This window comes from Mytilus galloprovincialis, chromosome 6 (assembly GCF_965363235.1).
Source record: "Mytilus galloprovincialis chromosome 6, xbMytGall1.hap1.1, whole genome shotgun sequence".
Taxonomy (NCBI): Eukaryota; Metazoa; Mollusca; class Bivalvia; order Mytilida; family Mytilidae; genus Mytilus; species Mytilus galloprovincialis.
In genome coordinates, this window is record NC_134843.1 from 46,179,980 (window position 1) to 46,201,412 (window position 21,433).

A 21,433-nucleotide genomic window follows, 5' to 3' on the forward strand; every position below is an offset into this window, starting at 1 on the left:
TTATTCCTAAACTGTTGGGACCAAAAAAAAATCAAACCCAACCTTCATTTTATTGTCATAAACCTTGTGTTTAAATTTGATAGATTTCTATTTACTTATACTAGAGTTATTGAGCGAAAACCAAGAATAATGCTTATTTGGGCCCTTTTTTGGCCCCTAATTCCTAAACTGTTGAAACCAAAACTCCCAAAATCAATCCCAACCTTCCTTTTGTGGTCATAAAACTTGTGTCAAAATTTCATAGATTTCTATTCACTTTTACTAAAGTTAGAGTGCGAAAACTAAAAGTATTCGGACGACGACGACGCCAACGTGATAGCAATATACGACGAAAAATTAAATTTTTTGTGGTCGTATAAAAATTAGTCATGTTGTGCTGATGAACATCAATCAAACGTTTTTTTACCAATAGCCATTAAGAAGACTTTACCTTTAATTCTGTCAGTTATGGTGATAAAAAGTTTGCCTGAAAGGATACGAAAATAACTTATCTCCACTATTTGCCATAAGCACACCAAGGGCAAATATGGAATTACTGCGAACCTCCTCGTCTTCATCTCTAATCATCTTCATAAACAGAGGATAAAGTGGATCTACAAAGTTTACTGAGACCTGCCCGCAGGCTAACAATGTTTCAGCTAATGTACCTACAGCGAATGACTTTTCTGACACAGAACTTGTTTCTTTCTGTAATATAAAACCAAAACATTCTCATTGATAACATGTTGCTAATAATATTTAGTTTTAAAAGGCGCAATACCAACATGAAGTACAATAGAAATTAACAAGATTTAGTTAAGGGTATTTTTTGTGATCATGATTGATTGATTGGTACATACCTGATAATGATGTTATGTTGTTTAATATCTGCCAGATATATACTCAGTTGAAGTTGTTTAAGCTCGATATATAAGACATTTACAGGACAGGAGATACATTTAAAACTAAATTGCGAGTGACCGCAAGACAAAAGCAATATTCTGTCCCAGTACATAGCACAATTACATGCAAGATCAGATCATGTAGATCGCATGTTTGATACAATACTGAACAGAATCAGAACTTTGAATGAACGGGCTTGACATAAAGAACAATTTTACTGCTTGTCAAATTGCTCTAAATGTTTTGGTTTCAGAGATAGAAGTCAAACACTGCATTTTACCCCTATGAACTATTATAGCCATGTCAGCCTGAGCCATCTTGGTTGGCGGTTTGGTTCATCAATCATCGGACACATTTTTAAAACTAGATAGTAGTCAGAGGAGAAGATTTTTGTAAAGCACCACAAAAATTACAGAAAATTGTTAAAAGTTGACTATCAAAGGCAATTACTCCTGAAGAGGTCAATTGACAATTTTGGTCATGTGACTTATTTGTAGATCTTACTTTGCTGAACATTATTGCTGTTATAGTTTATCTCTATCTATAAAATACTCAATAGATAACCAAAAACTACAAAATTTCCTTAAAATTACGAATTCAGGGGCAGCTACCCAACAATTGGTTGTGTGATTTGTCTGAAAATTTCAGGACAGATAGATCTTGACCTTATTAACAATTTTACCCCATGTCAGATTTGCTCTAAATGCTTTGGTTTCAGAGATATAAGCCAAAATCTACATTTTACCCCTATGTTTTATTTTTAGCCATGGCAGCCATCTTGGTTGGTTGGCAAGGTCATCGGACACATTTTATATACTAGATACTTCAATGATGATTGTGGCAAAGTTTGGTTAAATTTGGCCAAGCAGTTTCAGAGGAGAAGATTTTTGTAAAAGTTAATGTACGCCGGATGACGACGATGGACGACAAACACCGAGTGATGAGGAAAGCTCACTTGGCTAATTAGGCCAGGTGAGCCAATAAACAACTTTATCGAGGCTATGGGAGCACAGAAAGATCATGTATATTTTAGTATATTGCATGATGCCTCTTAGCTAGATCACCTTCGTACTGATGATTAAAAAATATTGTACCACAATTCTTGCTATAAATCGCACACTAGCAGACACAACTGCAGTTCTTTTAAAGCTGAATCAACTTCTTGTTTGTTTGTAAAAGTGTTTCAGGTCATATATAGAAGGTCGTTCAATTCCTGACTGGAAAAAGTTTCGGTGAGAACAAGCAGACCTTAATCTGATTTCTTGGCGAATCAATTGTTCATCATCATGGTAGATCAACAGTTACTATGATGCATGAGGAATTCATTTACAGATGTACTGTTCTAATGTGGTCATTACTTCCCTTCCAAGCAGCATACGCATGAGCTATGGTTTCAAACAGACACTATAACTTGCACACTATGAGGAAGTCATTTATCTAGCTGACACATCCACTGACCCTAAATCTGCTCAAAAGGAGTATTCCGATTGATGAATTATTTTGTACGCGGATACTTTGCACGATTTTACATGCTATTCACGTAGACAAAGAGTTTGGTGTGATAAGGGAAGGATAATAATAAAGTCACATAAAAGAAATGCACTGAGCTTATGAGTTCATTACTTCCCCTTCCTGCAACATACACATGACCTATGGTTTCAAACAGGCACTATAACTTGCACACAAGATGTGCGTCTCTTTATACCTGTTCACAAATTATGTATAAAGTCTCGGGTCTGTCATCTGTAGCATTTAAACAGCCGCACATGCTGTTACAGGATGCAATACAACACATTCCTGTTTGGGATCAGTAAGCGCACTGTTTTTAAAGTCTCAAAGGACAACCCAGATGATTTCATCGATTTGTCAAACTTTTCGAATAGTGACATCAATGAATCTATGGATGCATCTCCAAATGTTGTTGTTAGGTTGTATGATCTCAAGTCAGAACTTAAAACAGATCAAAGTGACCTTATCAAATATAGGGTCAAATTGGCTACAATTATAAATTTCTCCCTTGTCAAACTTCCTCCTTGCAAATCTTCCTTTGCGCAACATGTAATAAGAGCTTCCCTCCAGACATATATTTGGATGTCTTTCCATATCGAAAAAAAACCCGTACATTCTCCTTTTCAGTTCGGATGGGAAAAGATGAATGGAATTGTTTCTATCAATTTCGAAGGTCAGATGCTATCCGAATTTCTGCAACGTTAAGTTTGCACTTGTACGGGAAAATTTTTGTGATCAAAGGGTTGCATTTGCTTCGAAAAAATCTATCCTGTATAAAAATATGCACACGTCTGGCAAATGACTTATGTCAAAATCTAAATCATCCTCTGGTTGCAGTTAGAAACATTGATGATTACGAAGATGACGATGTTTAAGATTTAATTTTTCTGTTGGCACCTTATTAATCATTGGTAGCAATCGAATGAAACTAGATACCCTAATAATGATTGTGGCCAAGCTTGGTTAAATTTGGTCTAGTAGTTTCAGAGGAGAAGATTTTTGTAAAAGTTAACGACGACGGACGCCAAGTGATGAGAAAAGCTCACTTGGCCCAAAGGAGCTAAAAAGACAAACAGACAAATATTAGTACAGAAGACACAACATAGAAAACTAAAGACTAAGCATCACGAAACCACACCAAAACTTGGGGTGGTCTCAGGTGCCCCAAAAGGGTAAGCAGATCCAACTCCACATGTGGCATCCTTCGTGTTGCTAATTACAAATTCGGTAAAAAGTCTAATTCGCTTAATATATACGCTTCACAACTCTATAACAGAAATTTGATATTTACATAGAAATTGACAAACATCTTACTATCAAGACATAAAAAACACATTTGGTTTTCAACAAATTATTAGAGTTAAGATCTAAATAACAATTAAGATCTTTCTTGTAACAAATTGGATATAAAATTCCTAGTTTTGAAATTGAAATGGGTCAAGGTCACTGTTATTTAACAGATGTGGGGAAAATTTGAAGTTTGCCCCCTATAGGTAAATAATTTGTAAGGGTTCCACGGAAACCAGTGTCTCGCCTACTTAAGCTGTTAATCACAGGCTCAACAAAAATGAGGAAAAAAATTCTGTCCAAGTTTGGTAAAAATGCAGGATAATTTATGAATCTAATAAATGTTTTAAAACTTTAAAGGCAGACTGTATGTTATGTTAACATGGTTCACTGGAAGAGAACTAAGTCAATTTATAGGTAAAATACAGAAATAGAGGCTCTAAAGAGCCTGTGTCGCTCACATTGGTCTATGTGCATACATGTATTAAACAAAGAACACAGATGGATTCATGACAAAATTGTGTTTTGATGATGGTGATGTGTTTGTAGATCTTACTTTACTGAACATTCTTGCTACTTACAATTTTCTCTATCTACAATAAACTTGGCCTTTTAGTTACAGAGGAAAATATTTTGTAACAAGAATGTGTCCGCAGTACACGGATGCCCCACTCGCACTATCATTTTCTATGTTCAGTGGACAGTGAAATTGGGGTCAGAACTCTAATTTGACATTAAAATTAGAAAGATCATATCATAAGGAACATATATACTAAGTTTCAGGTTGATTGGACTTCAACTTCATCAAAAACTACCTCGACCAAAAACTTTAACCTGAAACTGGACACCCCACTTGCACTATCATTTTCTATGTTCATTGGACCGTGAAATTGGGGTCAGAACTCTAATTTGACATTAAAATTAGAAAGATCATATCATAAGGAACGTATATACTAAGTTTCAGGTTGATTGGACTTCAACTTCATCAAAAACTACCTCGACCAAAAACTTTAACCTGAAACTGGACAGACGAACGAACGAATGGACGAACAGACGAAAGAACAGACCCACAGACAAGAAAACATAATGCCCCTCTACTACCGTAGGTGGGGCATAAAAATTTACAACAATTTACCAAATTAATGAAAATTGTTAAAAATTGACTATGAAGGGCAATAACTCTGTAAGGGGTCAACTGACCCTTTTGGTCATTTTGACTTATTTGTAGATCTTACTTTGCTGAACATTATTGCTGTTTACAGTTTATCTATAATAGTATTCAAGATAATAACCCAAAACAGTAAAAAAATTTTAATAAAAATTACCAATTGGGGGGCAGCAACCCAACAACCAGTTGTCCAATTCATCTGAAAATTTCGGGGCAGATATATATTTATTTGATAAACAATTTAACCCCATAAATTTTGCTCTAAATGCTTTGGTTTCAGAGTTATAAGCCAAAATCTACATTTTACCCCTATGTTCTATTTTTAGCCATGGCCGCCATCTTGGTTTGTTGGCTGGGTCACCGCACACATTTTTTAAACAAGATACCCTAATAATGATTGTGGCTTAGTTTGGTTAAATTTGCCCCAGCAGTTTCAGAGGAGAAGATTTTTGTAAAAGTTGGTATTTATAGATCTTACTTTGCTGAACATTATTGCTGTTTACAGTTTATCTCTATCTATAATAGTATTCAAGATAATAACCAAAAACAGCAAAATTTCCTTAAAATTACCAATTTGGGGGCAGCAACCCAACAACAGGTTGTCCGATTCATCTGAAAATTTTGTAGCAGTTAGATCTTCACTTGATTAACAATTTCACCCCTTGTCAGATTTGCTTTAAATGCTTTGGTTTCAGAGTTATAAGCCAAAACCAACATTTTACCCCTATGTTCTATTTTTAGCAATGGCAGCCATCTTGGTAGGTTGGTCGGGTCACTGGACACATTTTTTAAACTAGATACCCCAATGATGAGTATGGCCAAGTTTGGTTAAATTTTGCCCAGTAGTTTCAGAGGAGAAGATTTTTGTAAAAGTTAACGACGACGACGATGGATGCCGGACGCCAAGTGATGAGAAAAGCTCACTTGGCCCTTTAGGCAAGGTGAGCTAAAAACAGGTACACAATTTTAACAAAATTTCCTTCTAGATACTAATTTTTCTATATCATAAACAAGCTTCTGTCCAAGTTTGGTATATATCCAGTAGAGTTTAAGAAAGTTATTAAAATTGTGAAAACTTTACCCACAGAGTGAATGTCATGTTTCCTGGCAAAACAACTAAGTCTATTTATAAATAAAATACTGAACCAAGAGCTCCGCAGGGCACAGCTTTATACGACTGCAGAGGTCGAACCCTGAACAGTTGGGGCAAGTATATATGGACACAACATTCAAGCTTGATACAGCTCTGAATTTGGATTGTGATCAAATTCTTGACATAATATGAGTTTCTGACACAAAACAAATGTCAAGATCTTACAAACCTATTATGCAATATTGTGCAATTCAAGATTTCTTCTTCAAACTTTTCAAAAATTAGGGAAAAAAATGAAACCTAGTTTCCCCCCTTTTTTGCCCCTAATTCCTAAACATTTTGAGCCATAACCCCAACAGTCATTACTAACTATCCCTTAATGGTATGGAAACGTGTGTTATAATTTCAGAGAGATTCATTCACTTAAACACAAGTTATTGTTTGAAACTACAACCAGGTGCTCCGCAGGGCGCAGCTTTATACGACCGCAGAGGTCGAACCCTGAACAGTTGGGGCAAGTATGGACAAAACATTCAAGCGTGATACAGCTCTGAATTTGGATTGTGATCAAATTTTTGACATTACATGGTTTTTTTTTTTACACAAAACAAATGTCAAGATTTTACAAATCAATTAAAGATTTCTTCTTCAAACTTTTTAAATCTAAAATTAAATAGTTGACACAGTATAGGTTTCTGACACAGAATGAATGTGCTCTAATGAACTTAACAGTTTTTTTTGCCTTTGAGCAATTCACTATGCTGTTGAATATTAATCCTCTCAAAAAAATGTTTGAGGAAATTTTCTTTTTATTTATGAAATCTGAAATGAGAAAAATTTAAACCCCCCCCTTTTTTTCACATCCCTGTTTCCCTTTTTCCAATTAATTAAATTGCTATTGCACAATATTGTGCAATTAGATATTTCTTGCTATTGTGCAATACTGTGCAATTGAAAATTTCTTGCTATTGCACAATACTTGATATGGAATCCTGATTTGGACCAACTTGAAAACTGGGCCCATAATCAAAAATCAAAGTACATATTTAGATAAAGCATATCAAATAAGCCCAAGAATTTAATTTTTGTTAAAATCAAACTTAGTTTAATTTTGGACCCTTTGGACCTTAATGTAGACCAATTTGAAAACTGGACCAAAAATTAAGAATCTACATACACAGTTAGATTTGGCATATCAAAAAACCCATTTATTTAATTTTTGATGAAATCAAACAAAGTTTAATTTTGGACCCCCATTTGGACCAACTTGAAAACTAGGCCAATTATTAAAAATGTAAGTACATTTTTAAATTCAGCATATCAAATAACCCCAAAGATTCAATTTTTGTTAAAATCAAACTAAGTTTAATTTTGGACCCTTTGGACCTTAATGTAGACCAATTTGAAAACGGGACCAAAAATTAAGAACCTACATACATAGTTAGATTCGGCATATCAAAGAACCCCAATTATTCAATTTTTGATGAAATCACACAAAGTTCAATTTTGGACCCTTTGGGCCCCTTATTCCTAAACTGTTAGGACCAAAACTCCCAAAATCAAACCCAACCTTCCTTTTATGGTCATAAACCTTGTGTTTAAATTTCATAAATTTCTATTTACTTATACTAAAGTTATGGTGCAAAAACCAAAAATAATGCTTATTTGGGCCCTTTTTGGCCCTTAATTCCTAAACTGTTGGAACCAAAACTCCCAAAATCAATCCCAACCTTCCTTTTGTGGTCATAAACCTTGTGTCAAAATTTCATAGATTTCTATTCACTTAAACTAAAGTTATAGTGCGAAAACCAAGAAAATGCTTATTTGGGCCCTTTTTGGCCCCTAATTCCTAAATTGTTGGGACCAAAACTCCCAAAATCAATCCCAACCTTCCTTTTGTGGTCATAAACCTTGTGTTAAAATTTCATTGATTTCTATTCTCTTTTACTAAAGTTAGACTGCGAAAACTAAAAGTATTCGGACGACGACGACGACGACGATGACGCAGGACGACGACGCCAACGTGATAGCAATATACGACCAAAAAATTAAAATGTTTGCGGTCGTATAAAAATGCTTAGTTTGGGCCCCCTTTTTGGCCCTTAATTCCTAAACTATTGGGACTATAACCCCCACATTCAATCCCAACCTTCCTCTAGTGGTATTAAACCTTCTGGTAGAGATCCATTCACTATATCTAAAGTTATTGTCCGGAAACTAATGCGTCTTTGGACGACGGACATGATACCATTATATGACGTAAATATTTTTTTGCGGTCGTCTAAATACAGGATTTTTTTTTTATACAAAATTTACTTCTTGATACTATTTTATGATCATAAACAAGCTTCTGTCCAAGTTTGGTAGAAATCTAGGATAGTTTAAGTAAGTTTAAAATTTCAAAAACTTTAACCACAGAGTGGACATTTATGGACGCTGCCGCCGATGACAACAGAATTTATGATCCCTATGTCTTGCTTTTTCGATAAAAGTGGAAGGCTCAACAAAAATGTCAATCTAAAGTCATTTTTAGCGATAACAATATAAAATATGTTCTAAAGGTAAGAACACAAGATATTTTTCTATAAATTAGTTGTTTTTTTGTTGCTCCAAACACATATATGAAGGAGAAAGCTATCTAAATGTGACTGCATTTTCCTGGATTTTTTGCTCCGACCTTTCACTCTGATTTAAAAAAAACCAAACAACATGACCACTACAAACAATGATGACAACGGTAGTTTTATGAGGCTTGTTCTCCTCTTTCCAATGATATAAAATGTAGTCGTGTGTAATTCTTTTAACCAAAATCGATCATTTAAACATTTTCTTCTTTTTGTTACATGTATCAAATATAAACTAGTCAAAGTGATGCCCCACACTTCATTCTGAAGTAAGTAACTGTAGGACTTTCTTTGAGATATTATTCAATATTTGTTCAAACAGCAATCAAAATGAAAACTTTCTAGCATTCAAACTCTAGGAGGTGTTATCTGGGAACGCACCTCTTATGCAAGTAAATACTCAAAACAATAACAAAGTTCCACTTTATCCAAAAAGTGCAAATATTAATAACTAGAGGCTCTCAAGAGCCTGTGTCACTCACCTTGGTCTATGCAAATATCAAACAAAGCACACGCTTAAACATTGTAGACATGAAAAGACCATGACAAAAATCTCTTATTTTGTTGATCTTGTATTACTGATCTTTTAGTCTGTATAGTTTCTTTGGCTTATTTATAGATCTTGCCTTGCTGATATTTTTTTTTAATTTAGAGTGTTTATTTATCTATTTTAGGTGTAATACCACCAAATCATGGTACATCACATCCGGTTGTATACGATAATAGGTCGAAAAGAAAGATTCCCTTGAATTTGTCAGTTGTAGGTAATTAATTAATCCTACATTTTATTGCAGTAAAAGATTTCTGTGTCATAAACATATGTCTTGGGTATTTCAAAGCACCATTATTTTTTTATTTGGGATTTCTTTAGAATATTTTGTAATCTTGAGGTTACATGGTGACTAAACCTTGTACACAGATAAAATAAGGGGAGACATTTGATTGGTTAACTTCCAGTGATGGTTATTTTCTTATATGCAATGAAATGTTATGTGAATATTTTTTTTATAGTACTGGACAGGATAAACCTTTACTTATGCCAAGTATTTCTTTCTTTGAAACAAAGATAAATTCTACAGATTTTTTTGAAAAGTGCAAATTTAACAAGTCTAATAGGGGAAAATCAATAGTGGTATTACACATTATAATGAGGCTTAACAGGAAAAAAAGTTTCTCTCTTAATATCATAGTTTTCATGATAAATGGCAAAAATGAAAAAAATAATCATAAAATTTGTCATTTATCATGTTTATGGGCAATAACTCCTTTAAAATTTGTCTTACAGCTTTGAAGTATATATGGACAATTGGTAGAGCTCATTATTCTGAAAAATTGTTTTCCTTTCAGATTTTCTCTATCTATAATGAATGGTTAAAAAATAATAGTCAAAACTTGCTTTTTATCCCTATGTTCTATTTATAGCAATGTTAGTCCTGTTGGTTGGTAGGCAAGGTTATCTGACACATTTTTAACTAGATACCTTTGTGGTGATGTGGCCAAGTTTGGTTAAATTTGTCTAATAATAGAATTGAGAATGGAAATGGGGAATGTGCCAAAGAGACAACAACCCGACCATAGAAAAAAACAACAGCAGAAGGTCACCAACAGGTCTTCAATGTAGCGAGAAATTCCCGCACCCGGAGGCGTCCTTCAACTGGCCCCTAAACAAATATATACTAGTTCAGTGATAATGAACGCCATACTAATTTCCAAATTGTACACAAGAAACTAAAATTTAAATAATACAAGACTAACAAAGGCCAGAGGCTCCTGACTTGGGACAGGCGCAAAAATGCGGCGGGGTTAAACATGTTTGTGAGATCTCAACCCTCCCCCTATACCTCTTGCCAATGTAGAAAAGTAAACGCATAATAATACGCACATTAAAATTCAGTTCAAGAGCAGTCCGAGTCTGATGTCAGAAGATGTAACCAAAGAAAATAAACAAAATGACAATAATACATAAATAACAACAGACTACTAGCAGTTAACTGACATGCCAGCTCCAGACTTCAATTAAACTGACTGAAATATTATGATATCATCATATGAACATCAGGCACAATCCTTCCCGTTAGGGGTTTAGTATCATACCATCATAACATATATGAGAAGAACATAACCCGTGTCATGCCAACAACTGGTTTTTGAATAAATGTGTTTAGTTCCGATGCAAAGACCCTATAAGTGAATCAATATTAACGCCAAAATATGCAATCTTTAATGACCTGACAACAGTATCGTAACTATATCCATTCTTAATTAGTCTATTCAAAGGTTTTGTTAGTTTTTGAGGTGAATACTGACACCTTTGTGCTTTATAAAGAATATTTCCATAAAAAATTGGATGTGAAATACCTGAACGTATAAGAAGTCTGCATGTTGAGCTATATTTACGAATGATGTCCTTATACCGATGATAAAATTTAGTAAATGTTTTGACTAGTTTGTGATATCGAAAACCCTGGTGTAATAATTTTTCAGTAATACATAAATTTCTCTCGTTAAAATCTAAAACATTGTTACATACACGAGCGAATCGTACAAGTTGAGATATATAAACACCGTAAGATGGTGACAAGGGAACGTCACCATCTAAAAATGGATAATTAACGATAGGAAATAAAAAATCATCTCTTTTATCATAAATTTTAGTATTCAGCTTTCCGTTAGTGATATAGATATCAAGATCGAGGAAAGGGCAGTGGTCATTGTTAGTATTAGCTTTATTTAAAGTAAGTTCAACAGGATAAATTTCTTTAATATACATACTGAAGTCGTCATTATTGAGAGCCAAAATATCATCCAAATATCTAAAAGTATTATTAAATTTGTTTATCAGATGTTGTTTCGATGGGTCTTTGCTTATTTGTGTCATAAATTGTAACTCATAGCAATACAAAAACAGGTCCGCAATAAGTGGTGCACAGTTAGTCCCCATTGGAATTCTGATAATCTGACGATATACGGAATCCCCAAAGCGAACAAAAATGTTATCTAGTAAAAATTCAAGGGAATATATAGTATCAAAGCATGTCCAATTGACATAGTTTTTTTGTTTATTGCTACTAAAAAATGACCTAAAAGAGTTTGAACATATATATTCACATTCTGACTTTTTAAATGCCCATTTAATTAGGTGCGTGAATTTTTTCTTAATAAGAATGTGAGGCAATGTGGTATACAGGGTAGAAAAATCAAACTTTGAACAGATTTAAAATCACCAATATAAGCATGCAATTTATCAAGTATTTCCAACGAGTTCTTGACACTCCAAAAGTAATTAATTCCACTATTTTCGAAGGCCTTATTTGAACAATTTATTATCAGGTTTTTAATTGTACCAAGTGTGCTGGTAAAAAGAATAGACAATTTAGTAGTGGAAAAATTACTTGAAGACGAAATAAATCTATATTTGTAAGGTGTTTTGTGTAGCTTCAGTAGATTCAGAGGAGAAGATTTTTGTAAAAGGTTACAAAAATTTACGAAAAATTGTCAAAAATTGACTATGATGGACAATAACTACCAAAGGGATCAATTGACCATTTTGGTCATGACAACTTTTTATTCGATCTTACATTGCTGAACAATTTTGCTGTTTACAGTTTATCTTTATCTATTAAAATATTCACGAAAATAACCAACAACTGAAAAATTTCAATAAAATTAACAATTCTGACACAGCAACCCATCAACAGGTTATCTGATACATCTGACAAATTCAGGCAGATAGGACTTGACCTGATGTTCATATTTGACCTCATGTCAGATTTGCTTTAAATGCTTTAGTTTCAGAGATAAAGCTAAAAACTGCATTTTACCCCTATGTTCTTATTTAAAGCTAAGACGGCCATCTTGGATGATAAGTTGGGGGGGAGGGGGGGGGACATCGGATACATTTTTTAAACTAGATACCTTAAGGATGACTAAGGCCAAGTTTGGTTTACGGTTAACGGACAACGATGACGGGCGTAAAGTGCTGAGAAAAGCTAAGAATTACTCTTAGACAGATTCCCTTTGCTTTTGCTGCTCTTAAAATATAAGCTTTTTTCAAACATTTGGTATGTGGAGTACTTGATGAACATTGTGTTCAGGGAATATTGATATCATACATTGTAAATAATTAATCTGGTTAAATAACCAGCTTTACTATACTTACTAATCTTTTCAATAAATCTACCAGAAAACTTCTAAAAAAAGGCAAGAATATATCTCCTCCTAATAGTTTAGCCATTACAGGAAGGACATCGCCTGCAGATTCAATCAACATTCCATCGAACTCTGCCTGTTGATCATCATCTTCTAAGGTATCTTCATCTTGGCAGGATAACTAGTGAGAAAAAAAAACCATTCAACATGAACATGTATCAATATCAAACCATGTCACACTTGTATTATCTGTTGAAGCACAAAATCTGGTTTCAAACTCTAATTATGCATAAATCAAACTAGAGGTTATGAAGAGCACGTGTAACTCACCTTGGTTTAAGTGCATATTCAACAAAGGGAATATTCCAACATTGCTCCTGTCAGATTTTCTCTTTTCATAACAGTTTTCAAAATAATAGACAAAATTAGAACTTGTCTTGCTAATCATTTTTGCATTAAAGTTTTCTTTAACTATAACAGTTTTCAAGATAACTAGAACACACCCGCGATATCATGGGTTTGTGACTGAATTAACCATGTGCATTAACGCAGTTGCTAAAATATGGAAATGAGAGGCCAATAGCATAAGACAACCTATGTGAAATTGACGTTATATCGTGCATTTATTTTATTCTGCATCAGTCCTTTTCTCGTAATAAAAAGAGACATGAATCAACATATTAAGAGTGTACATATTTATTGCTCTCGCTACAAGGTAGAAGAATAGGAGGGGTATTATTAAGACCATGTGATCGAGGGGTTAAGCCATTTTCATTTAAGAGCTGTAAAACTTTTAAATTCGCTGCTCCCAATGTTATACATATTACTCCATATGAACTCGTATATCTCAACTCCTTGAAAAGAATATTGGTATCGTTTTCGTTCTCTCTTTCCGCCTTCATCTGAAACCTGAGTCTTTTTTTTCTAATTTTTCTAATTTTGAAAGCAAATATATGTCACGCTCTGCTTTTTGTAAATTCACGGACAGATAACGTTAACTATACATCATAGGCCTGTTCCCTATTAAAATGTTGAAAGCTTTGTAAAAAAAAATTTTTTTGCAATAACAGTCGTAAGCAAAAAGAGAATTTATTCAAAGTAGGGAAGGATCCTCTAATTCTTCAAATTTGATTAAGAGTACATGTATTTTCTGATTGATCTTGAGTGACGGAAGTGGAATAAAATTTGGGGGCCCTAACTTTTCTTGTGTCACATGTATTTTCAATATCAGATTCGTCATTTTCAATATCGGAATCGCCATTATCAGACACATTCAGTTCATTACTGCTTGACGCCAAAACCTCTGGTATTGACCCTATATATTGTTGAAAATTCGCAACTGCTTCATTTTCTAGTCTTCGCGTCTTATGTTATTAAACCAGTTCATTTCAGGAATTTTATACAGCATTAAAAAGGAATGGAATTCAATTAAAGACTAATTGAACCAAGAGATTGTTTCAAGACAACTTGTTATCGCGCTTTGCGTCATAATAGTTCACCAGTGATTTATGACATGTAGATCAAAATTTAAAATAATTTATGTTTAAATTTTAGTAGTTCAAATTTCAAAATAAGCGTTTTTATTAGATGAAATTTTGGGTTTATTTTTATTACCCAAACATCACAGTTTACATCTTTTAAAATTGTTGCCTTGCTTAATCCCACAGATGGAAGGACACGAAAAGACAAGACCCACTGATGCATCGTCGGGAATTTTAAAGGCCGAATACTAATTTTACAGTTGTCGGGATATGAACTAGAGGCTCTCAAGAGCCTGTATCGCTCACCTGACTCTACGTGGGTTTTTGAAATCATATAAAAAAAGATAAAATTTGGCTACAAAGTAACCTCATAAGGAAAGGAACATTCATGCTATGTTTGATTTCATTCAATTCAGTCGTTCTCTAGAAGACGACTTATGTATGCATTTCCCATAGGGTCCTATGTTAAACCAAGCCCCCCCCCCCCCCCCCCCCCCCCCCCCACTGGCGGCCATCTTGGATGATGGATCGACTACAACACTTGGTCAGCACCTCATAAGGAACATTCATGCTATGTTTAGCTTCATTCCATTCAGTGGTTCTCTAAAAAGAAGTCATTTGTATGCATTTCCCGTAGGGTCCTTTGTTAAACTAAGTCCCCCGCTGGCGGCCATCTTGGATGATGGATCGGCTACAAAGTAACAACACTTGGTCAACACCTCATAAGAAACATTCATGCTATGTTTAGTTTCATTTTATTAAGTGGTTCTCTAAAAGAAGTCATTTGTATGCATTTCCCATAGGGTCCTATGTTAAACAAGTCCCCCTCTGGCGGCCATCTTGGATGATGGATCGGCTACAAAGTAACAACACTTGGTCAGCACCTCATAAGGAACATTCATGCTATGTTTGGTTTTATTCCATTAAGTGGTTCTCTAAAAGAAGTCATTTGTATGCATTTCCCATAGGGTCCTATGTTGAACTAAGTCCCCCGCTGGCGGCCATCTTGGATGATGGATTGACTACAAAGTAATAACACTAGATCAGCACCTCATAAGGAACATTCATGCTATGTTTTGTTTCATTCCATTAAGTGGTTCTCTAAAAGAATTCATTTGTATGCATTTCCCATAGGGTCCTATGTTAAACTAAGTCCCCCTCTGGCGGCCATCTTGGATGATGGATCGACTACAACACTTGGTCAGCACCTCATAAGGAACATTCATGCTATGTTTAGTTTCATTCCATTCAGTGGTTCTCTAAAAAGAAGTCATTTGTATGCATTTCCCGTAGGGTCCTATGTTAAACTAAGTCCCTCGCTGGTGGCCATCTTGGATGATGGATCGGCTACAAAGTAACAACATTTGGTCAACACCTCATAAGGAACATTCATGCTACGTTTGGTTTCATTCCATTCAGTGGTTCTCTAGAAGAAGTTTAAAATGTAAAAAGTTAACGACGACGACGACTGACGACAAGTGATGAGAAAAGCTCACTTGGCCCTTTGGGCCAGATGAGCTAAAAAAGTGTCAAAAAAGTAGGTTAAAACAGGTATATATATCTTGATTGTTTTCAGTTTTTACAAATGCATGTACACATGTATTTTGTAAATGTTTCCCCTTTTTCTTTCAATTTCTAAATAGATATGACATTGAACAGACAAACAAACACGGGCAGGTGAGGGGGTTCCCAGCTAATTTGAAAATGTTCATGTCGGACCCGATAAGGTAGTTTCCGTGAACGAATATCGGCAATTTTATTTAACTTATTATAAATAATATACTTGTTTTGTCCTATATGTATGTAACGCGTTAGCCATATGCCCGATTTAATCAGATTGAAACTGTGTGGTTTTCCCCGAGAGTTTAACATTATATAAACAGTGCATGACCAAAAGTGTTTTTTTTTTTACAAATTTCATATAAAACCTCACTTTTTCAAAAAAGTATAGAAGGCATTTGATGTTGGATTTTCACAAATATTGAGTTAAAAGAAGCAGAATCGTCTAAAGTATACTAGTTAAATTTGTCATAGTGTTGTCGTATATTATTTTGTTTTCTAATGCTTATGTATAACAGTGTTTTTACAATTAAATTTCGTTGAAATACATAAACAAAATTCCAAACAAAAACAATACTGATAATTCCACTTTAAATTGAAACGTTCTACAACAAAAATCTAACCAAATAAACAAATATAACTGTGACAATTCTGCTTCTATTGGTACCAAGTAAAAAATTCGATCAGAAATGTCCCCACAATATTTTTTTGAAAAAAAAACCGTAGTGTTGTAAGAAACAGACATGGAATAATGTCAGTAACTACATGTATGTAAATGATGCGAAACTATATCGTTACGTTCCCAGTTGGACGTCGAATTGCATAAGGTTGATTTCTATCTGTCGCAGCTCATATATATGAAGTACCCCTACAAAATATAGGTAATAAAGATGACACAAAATAGACAAAACACACCAAAACTCTAATGTAATATGCTAATTACTATATTCAATCTTGTATCAAGTATTACATCATTATATCTTCAAGGAGGGCTACAATAAGCAATAAAATCGCACATACGTAACTTATACCGCACTTGATTATATAGTAAGTGTTTTTGACCTAACAGAAAAACCTTCTAACCTTGTTTGTAAATGCTTCTTTCATCCTTGCAAGTATGGCACCAGTTGCACCTTGAACATCTAAAACAGGTCTTCCTATTTTTTCTAACATTTCATATAAAGTATCAATTGCAGTCATAACAACTGTTCTATCTGTATCTTCTTGTACTATTTCTAAGATTCTTTTAACAACTGACTGCAACATATTTGTTAACACTGAAATGAAACCATAAATTAGTTTCAACACAAAGAATATCCATCTTTCCTTTCCAACCTGTCTTAAGTTAAAAAGATTATTCGCATTAAACAAAACTTTGAGTTCAACAAGTGTCCACAAAATGAAGTTTTTCTTTGTCAACTTTTCTGCTATGTAATCTGATGATACTATCGGAAGAAATATTGTGGAAAAATCATAAAAAAATTGGCGGAACCCCTGCTCAATTTTTTGGGGATCCAAAGTAAATTTCTTTGAAAATCTTTTTTTATGTACTTCCTTAGTACCATAAAGATGAAACCATATACCATATTATTTCCTAACTCTGACACAGGCATGTGAACCAATGGTAAGATGCCAGACTTGTGTGACTGAAGGGTAGTGGGTTCGACTCCAGTCACCAGTAATAAAACTTGAGCAAGATACTTCACTCGCTTGTTCAAGTCTGTTCAGCTGTTTTAAACCGAGTATGTGGTTCAGGGCAGTAATGTACATATTGAATTGTGTGTCCTGTTTGCTTCATAAAGGAGCCCTGATCATGATTATGGTTTGAAAGGTTCAATGACCATGAGTGATAATTTGTGTGACGATTTATTGTAAATATCTATGACCATGTATAAAATATGCTAGTTAAAGTCCTCTTTATTTGAATATTATTGTCAAACTCCAAATATTCCACTTTAAATAAAAGAAGAGCACAACATTTTGTATAAGGCTTTGTACAATGTATGTGGTCATGGAAATTTACAATATACATTAAAAACTGCTGGAGAAAAAAAAAACTGTTGATCTACTTACCTACTCTCCTGTGAAATCTAGGGTTGGGAGAGGGGAAACAGGCATATTTTTAAACGTGGCCCAATATTTAAACTAGATCTGTATTTAGTGGTGATAATCATTGTGTAAAAGTTTTATAAGATTTGGGTGAGGCAACTTCAAGTATAAGAAAGAAAACCAACTTTGGGACGTACGAAGGGATGGACGTACAGATAGACAAGGGTTAAACTGAATGCCCCCTCCGCATAAATAGCAAGGAGACGCGCATATAGACTCCTTGGTGGAGGATTTCATGGTTATAATGGATTAAACAATGGTGCATCTATACAAAATATATTGTATTTTCAATACTTCTCTACGATTTAGAGCTATTATAACCGAAAACTTCCAAAACTAGAGGCTCTAAAGAGCCTGTGTCGCTCACCTTGGTCTATGTGAATATTATACAAAGGAAGCAGATGGATTCATGACAAAATGTGTTTTGGTGATGGTGATGTGTTTGTACATATTACTTTACTGAACATTCTTGCTGCTTACAGTTATCTCTATCTATAATGAACTTGGCCCAGTAGTTTTAGTGGAAAATGTTTGTAAAAATTTACAAATTTTATAAAAATTGTTAAAAATTGACTATAAAGGACAATAAATCCTAAGGGGGTCAATTGACCAATTGGGTCATGTTGACTTATTTTAACGTCTTACTTTGCTGTACATTATTGCTGTAAACAGTTTATCTCTATCTATAATAATATAAAATAATAACAAAAAACAGCAAAATTTCCTTAAAATTACCAATTCAGAGGCAGCAACCTAACAACGGGTTGTCCGATCCATCTGAAAATTTCAGGGCAGATAGATCTTGACCTGATTAACAATTTAACCCCATGTCAGATTTGCTCTAAATGCTTTGTTTTTTTAGTTATAAGCCAAAAACTGCATTTTACCCCTATGTTCTATTTTTAGCCGTGGTGGCCATCTTGGTTGGATGGCCGGGTCACCAGACACAAATTTTACACATAACTAGATACCCCAAAGATGATTGTGGCCAAGTTTGGATTCATTTGGCTCAGTAGTTTCAGAGGAGAAGATTTTTGTAAAAGATTACTAAGATTTACGAAAAATGGTTAAAAATTGACTATAAAGGGCAATAACTCCTAAAGGGGTCAACTGACCATTTTGGTCATGTTGACTTATTTGTAAATCTTACTTTGCTAGACATTATTGCTGTTTACAGTTTATCTCTATCTATAATAAGATTCAAGATAATAACCAAAAACAGCAAAACTTCTGTAAAATTACCAATTCAGGGGCAGCAACCCAACAACGGGTTGTTCATCTGAAAATCTCAGGGCAGGTAGATCTTTACCTGACAATTTCACCCAGTCAGATTTGCTCTAAATGCTTTGGTTTTTGAGTTATAAGCCAAAAACTGCATTTTACCCTTATGTTTCTATTTTTAGCAGTGGCGGCCATCTTGGTTGGTTGGCCGGGTCACGCCACTTATTTTTTAAACTAGATACCCCAAAGATGATTGTGGCCAAGTTTGGATTAATTTGGCCAAGTAGTTTCAGAGAAGAAGATTTTTGTAAAAGTTAACAACGACGACGGACGCCGGATGCAAAGTAATGGGAAAAGCTCACATGGCCAGGTGATCTAAAAAGGACCAAAATATTGTCCTCCATCTAAAATAGATTGGAAAGAGTGTTGTCAAGTCACCAAAGATGCTCTTTCCTCGTTTTGTAAAAAAATGGTGTAAACGGGAAAAATCTGATAAAAAATCTCTTGATTCTTATTTAAATAAATGTATGAATGTGGTAGATAAGAGAATATCACATTTTGAAAATAATTTAGAAGTAAATAATAGAGTACATAATACACCTATTTCCAGAATAAGAAATAAACTTCAAATACTTTCAAAGCGGTTTGTGTTTGTACCGGCCGACAAAGCAGCCAACAATGTGGTGGTGGTATGCTGTAAATACTAAACGGACGTTCTTGAGAATGAAATTTTAAATTCATCTACATTCAAGTCAATCCGCTCCACAGAGAGTCATATATCAAACAAGCATATCACAACCACATCAAAGCTTAAGGCTTCTTCTGAACATTTGAAGGTCCCTATTATGTATTGGCTACCTAAACTACACAAAAAACCATTTAATTATCGTTTCATCTCGGCCTCTAGTAAGTGTTCTACAACTTATCTTTCAGTGCTCTTAACTAGTTCATTAACTACTATTAAAGAGCTTATCATAAACTATTGTAATAAAATATATGAACATAGTGGTATAAACCATTTTTGGAGTGTAAAAAATTCTTTGGATGTTTTAAATAAATTACGTGCTTTTGATGGTCCTTTTGATTCTGTTAATAGTTTTGATTTTTCTACTCTTTACACTACACTTCAACACTATCTACAAATGTATTAAACAAAAGTTTTCCTATTTAATTAAATGGTTGTTTGGTAAAGCTGAATGTAGATATATTTGCTGCAACTCATTTAAAGCCTTCTTCTCAAATGAGAAAGATAAATATGCTAGATATACTTACTGGAGTTGTGATGAGATGATTGAAGCTGTTAATTTTCTCCTTGATAATATTTATGTACGTTTCGGCAACAAAGTTTATCGACAGGTTGTAGGTATCCCCATGGGCACTAATTGTGCCCCTTTAATAGCAAACTTGTTTTTGTACTGTTACGAATCACAGTTTATGACTAAACTCAGTAAAGACCCGTCGAAATTGCATTTAATTGATAAATTCAACAACACTTACTGTTATCTTGATGATATATTTTCGTTAAATAATCAAGAATTTTCTCAATATACTGCTGAAATTTACCCCAAGGAACTTACTTTAAATAAATCAAATTTATTCGGTAATAACTGTCCTTTCCTGGATTTAGATATTTCGGTTTTAAACGGGAAACTCCACACTAAAATTTACGACAAAAGAGACATTTTTTCGTTCCCTATTGTTAATTTTCCATTTTTAGATGGTGATGTTCCTTTGGCACCATCTTACGGTGTTTATATTTCACAACTTGTTCGCTATGCCCGTGTCTGTTGTGACGTTTTTGATTTTAACAAACGCCACCTATGTATTACTGGTAAATTATTAAACCAGGGATATCGTTACCATAAATTACTTAAAACCTTTACTAATTTTTGCATCGGTATAAAGATTTGGTTTTGAAGTTTGGTTGTACCTGTAGAAAACTTATTTCAAACGGGATAGCACATCCTCATTTTTACGGAAAGGTTGTTAACCATGCCTGGAAATTTAGAAATGGTCCATGTAAACTTGTCGCTCCTTTAAATAAACTTATTCTAAAAGGTTGCCTATTCAACACTGTAATAAGATCATTGAATATTGTTTCTATTGGTATAAATATTGATTTTGTTATCAGTAAATTAAAAGCTAACTAAATATTACTAGTATGTTATATACATATACATATTCATGGATCTAAAATCTGTCGATACCTGTAACTTGACATTGCACAAGGTCATGTTTTTCTCTGGCTGTTTATGACGTCGTTACACTAAATCCATTGGATGTTGGATGTGTCTGGATTGATAGTTTAGTCTGAGATGCATGATTTTTTATTAGTTGTTAGTGGCTTTGA

General features: G+C 34.1%; 1 protein-coding gene across 7 annotated transcripts in view; it reads right to left on the reverse strand.

Annotated features, from left to right (window-relative positions):
• The window catches only part of LOC143079718 (importin-4-like), a 343,997-nt gene that overhangs the window by 38,460 nt on the left and 284,104 nt on the right, over positions 1-21,433 (reverse strand). For all 7 annotated transcript variants that reach the window (XM_076255254.1, XM_076255258.1, XM_076255257.1 and 4 more), the window contains 3 exons: positions 16,837-17,030; positions 12,723-12,893; positions 479-687 (listed from right to left, as the gene is read on the reverse strand). In XM_076255254.1, coding sequence (XP_076111369.1) covers positions 479-687; positions 12,723-12,893; positions 16,837-17,030 — 574 coding nt within the window. The remainder of the gene's footprint in view (positions 1-478; positions 688-12,722; positions 12,894-16,836; positions 17,031-21,433) is intronic.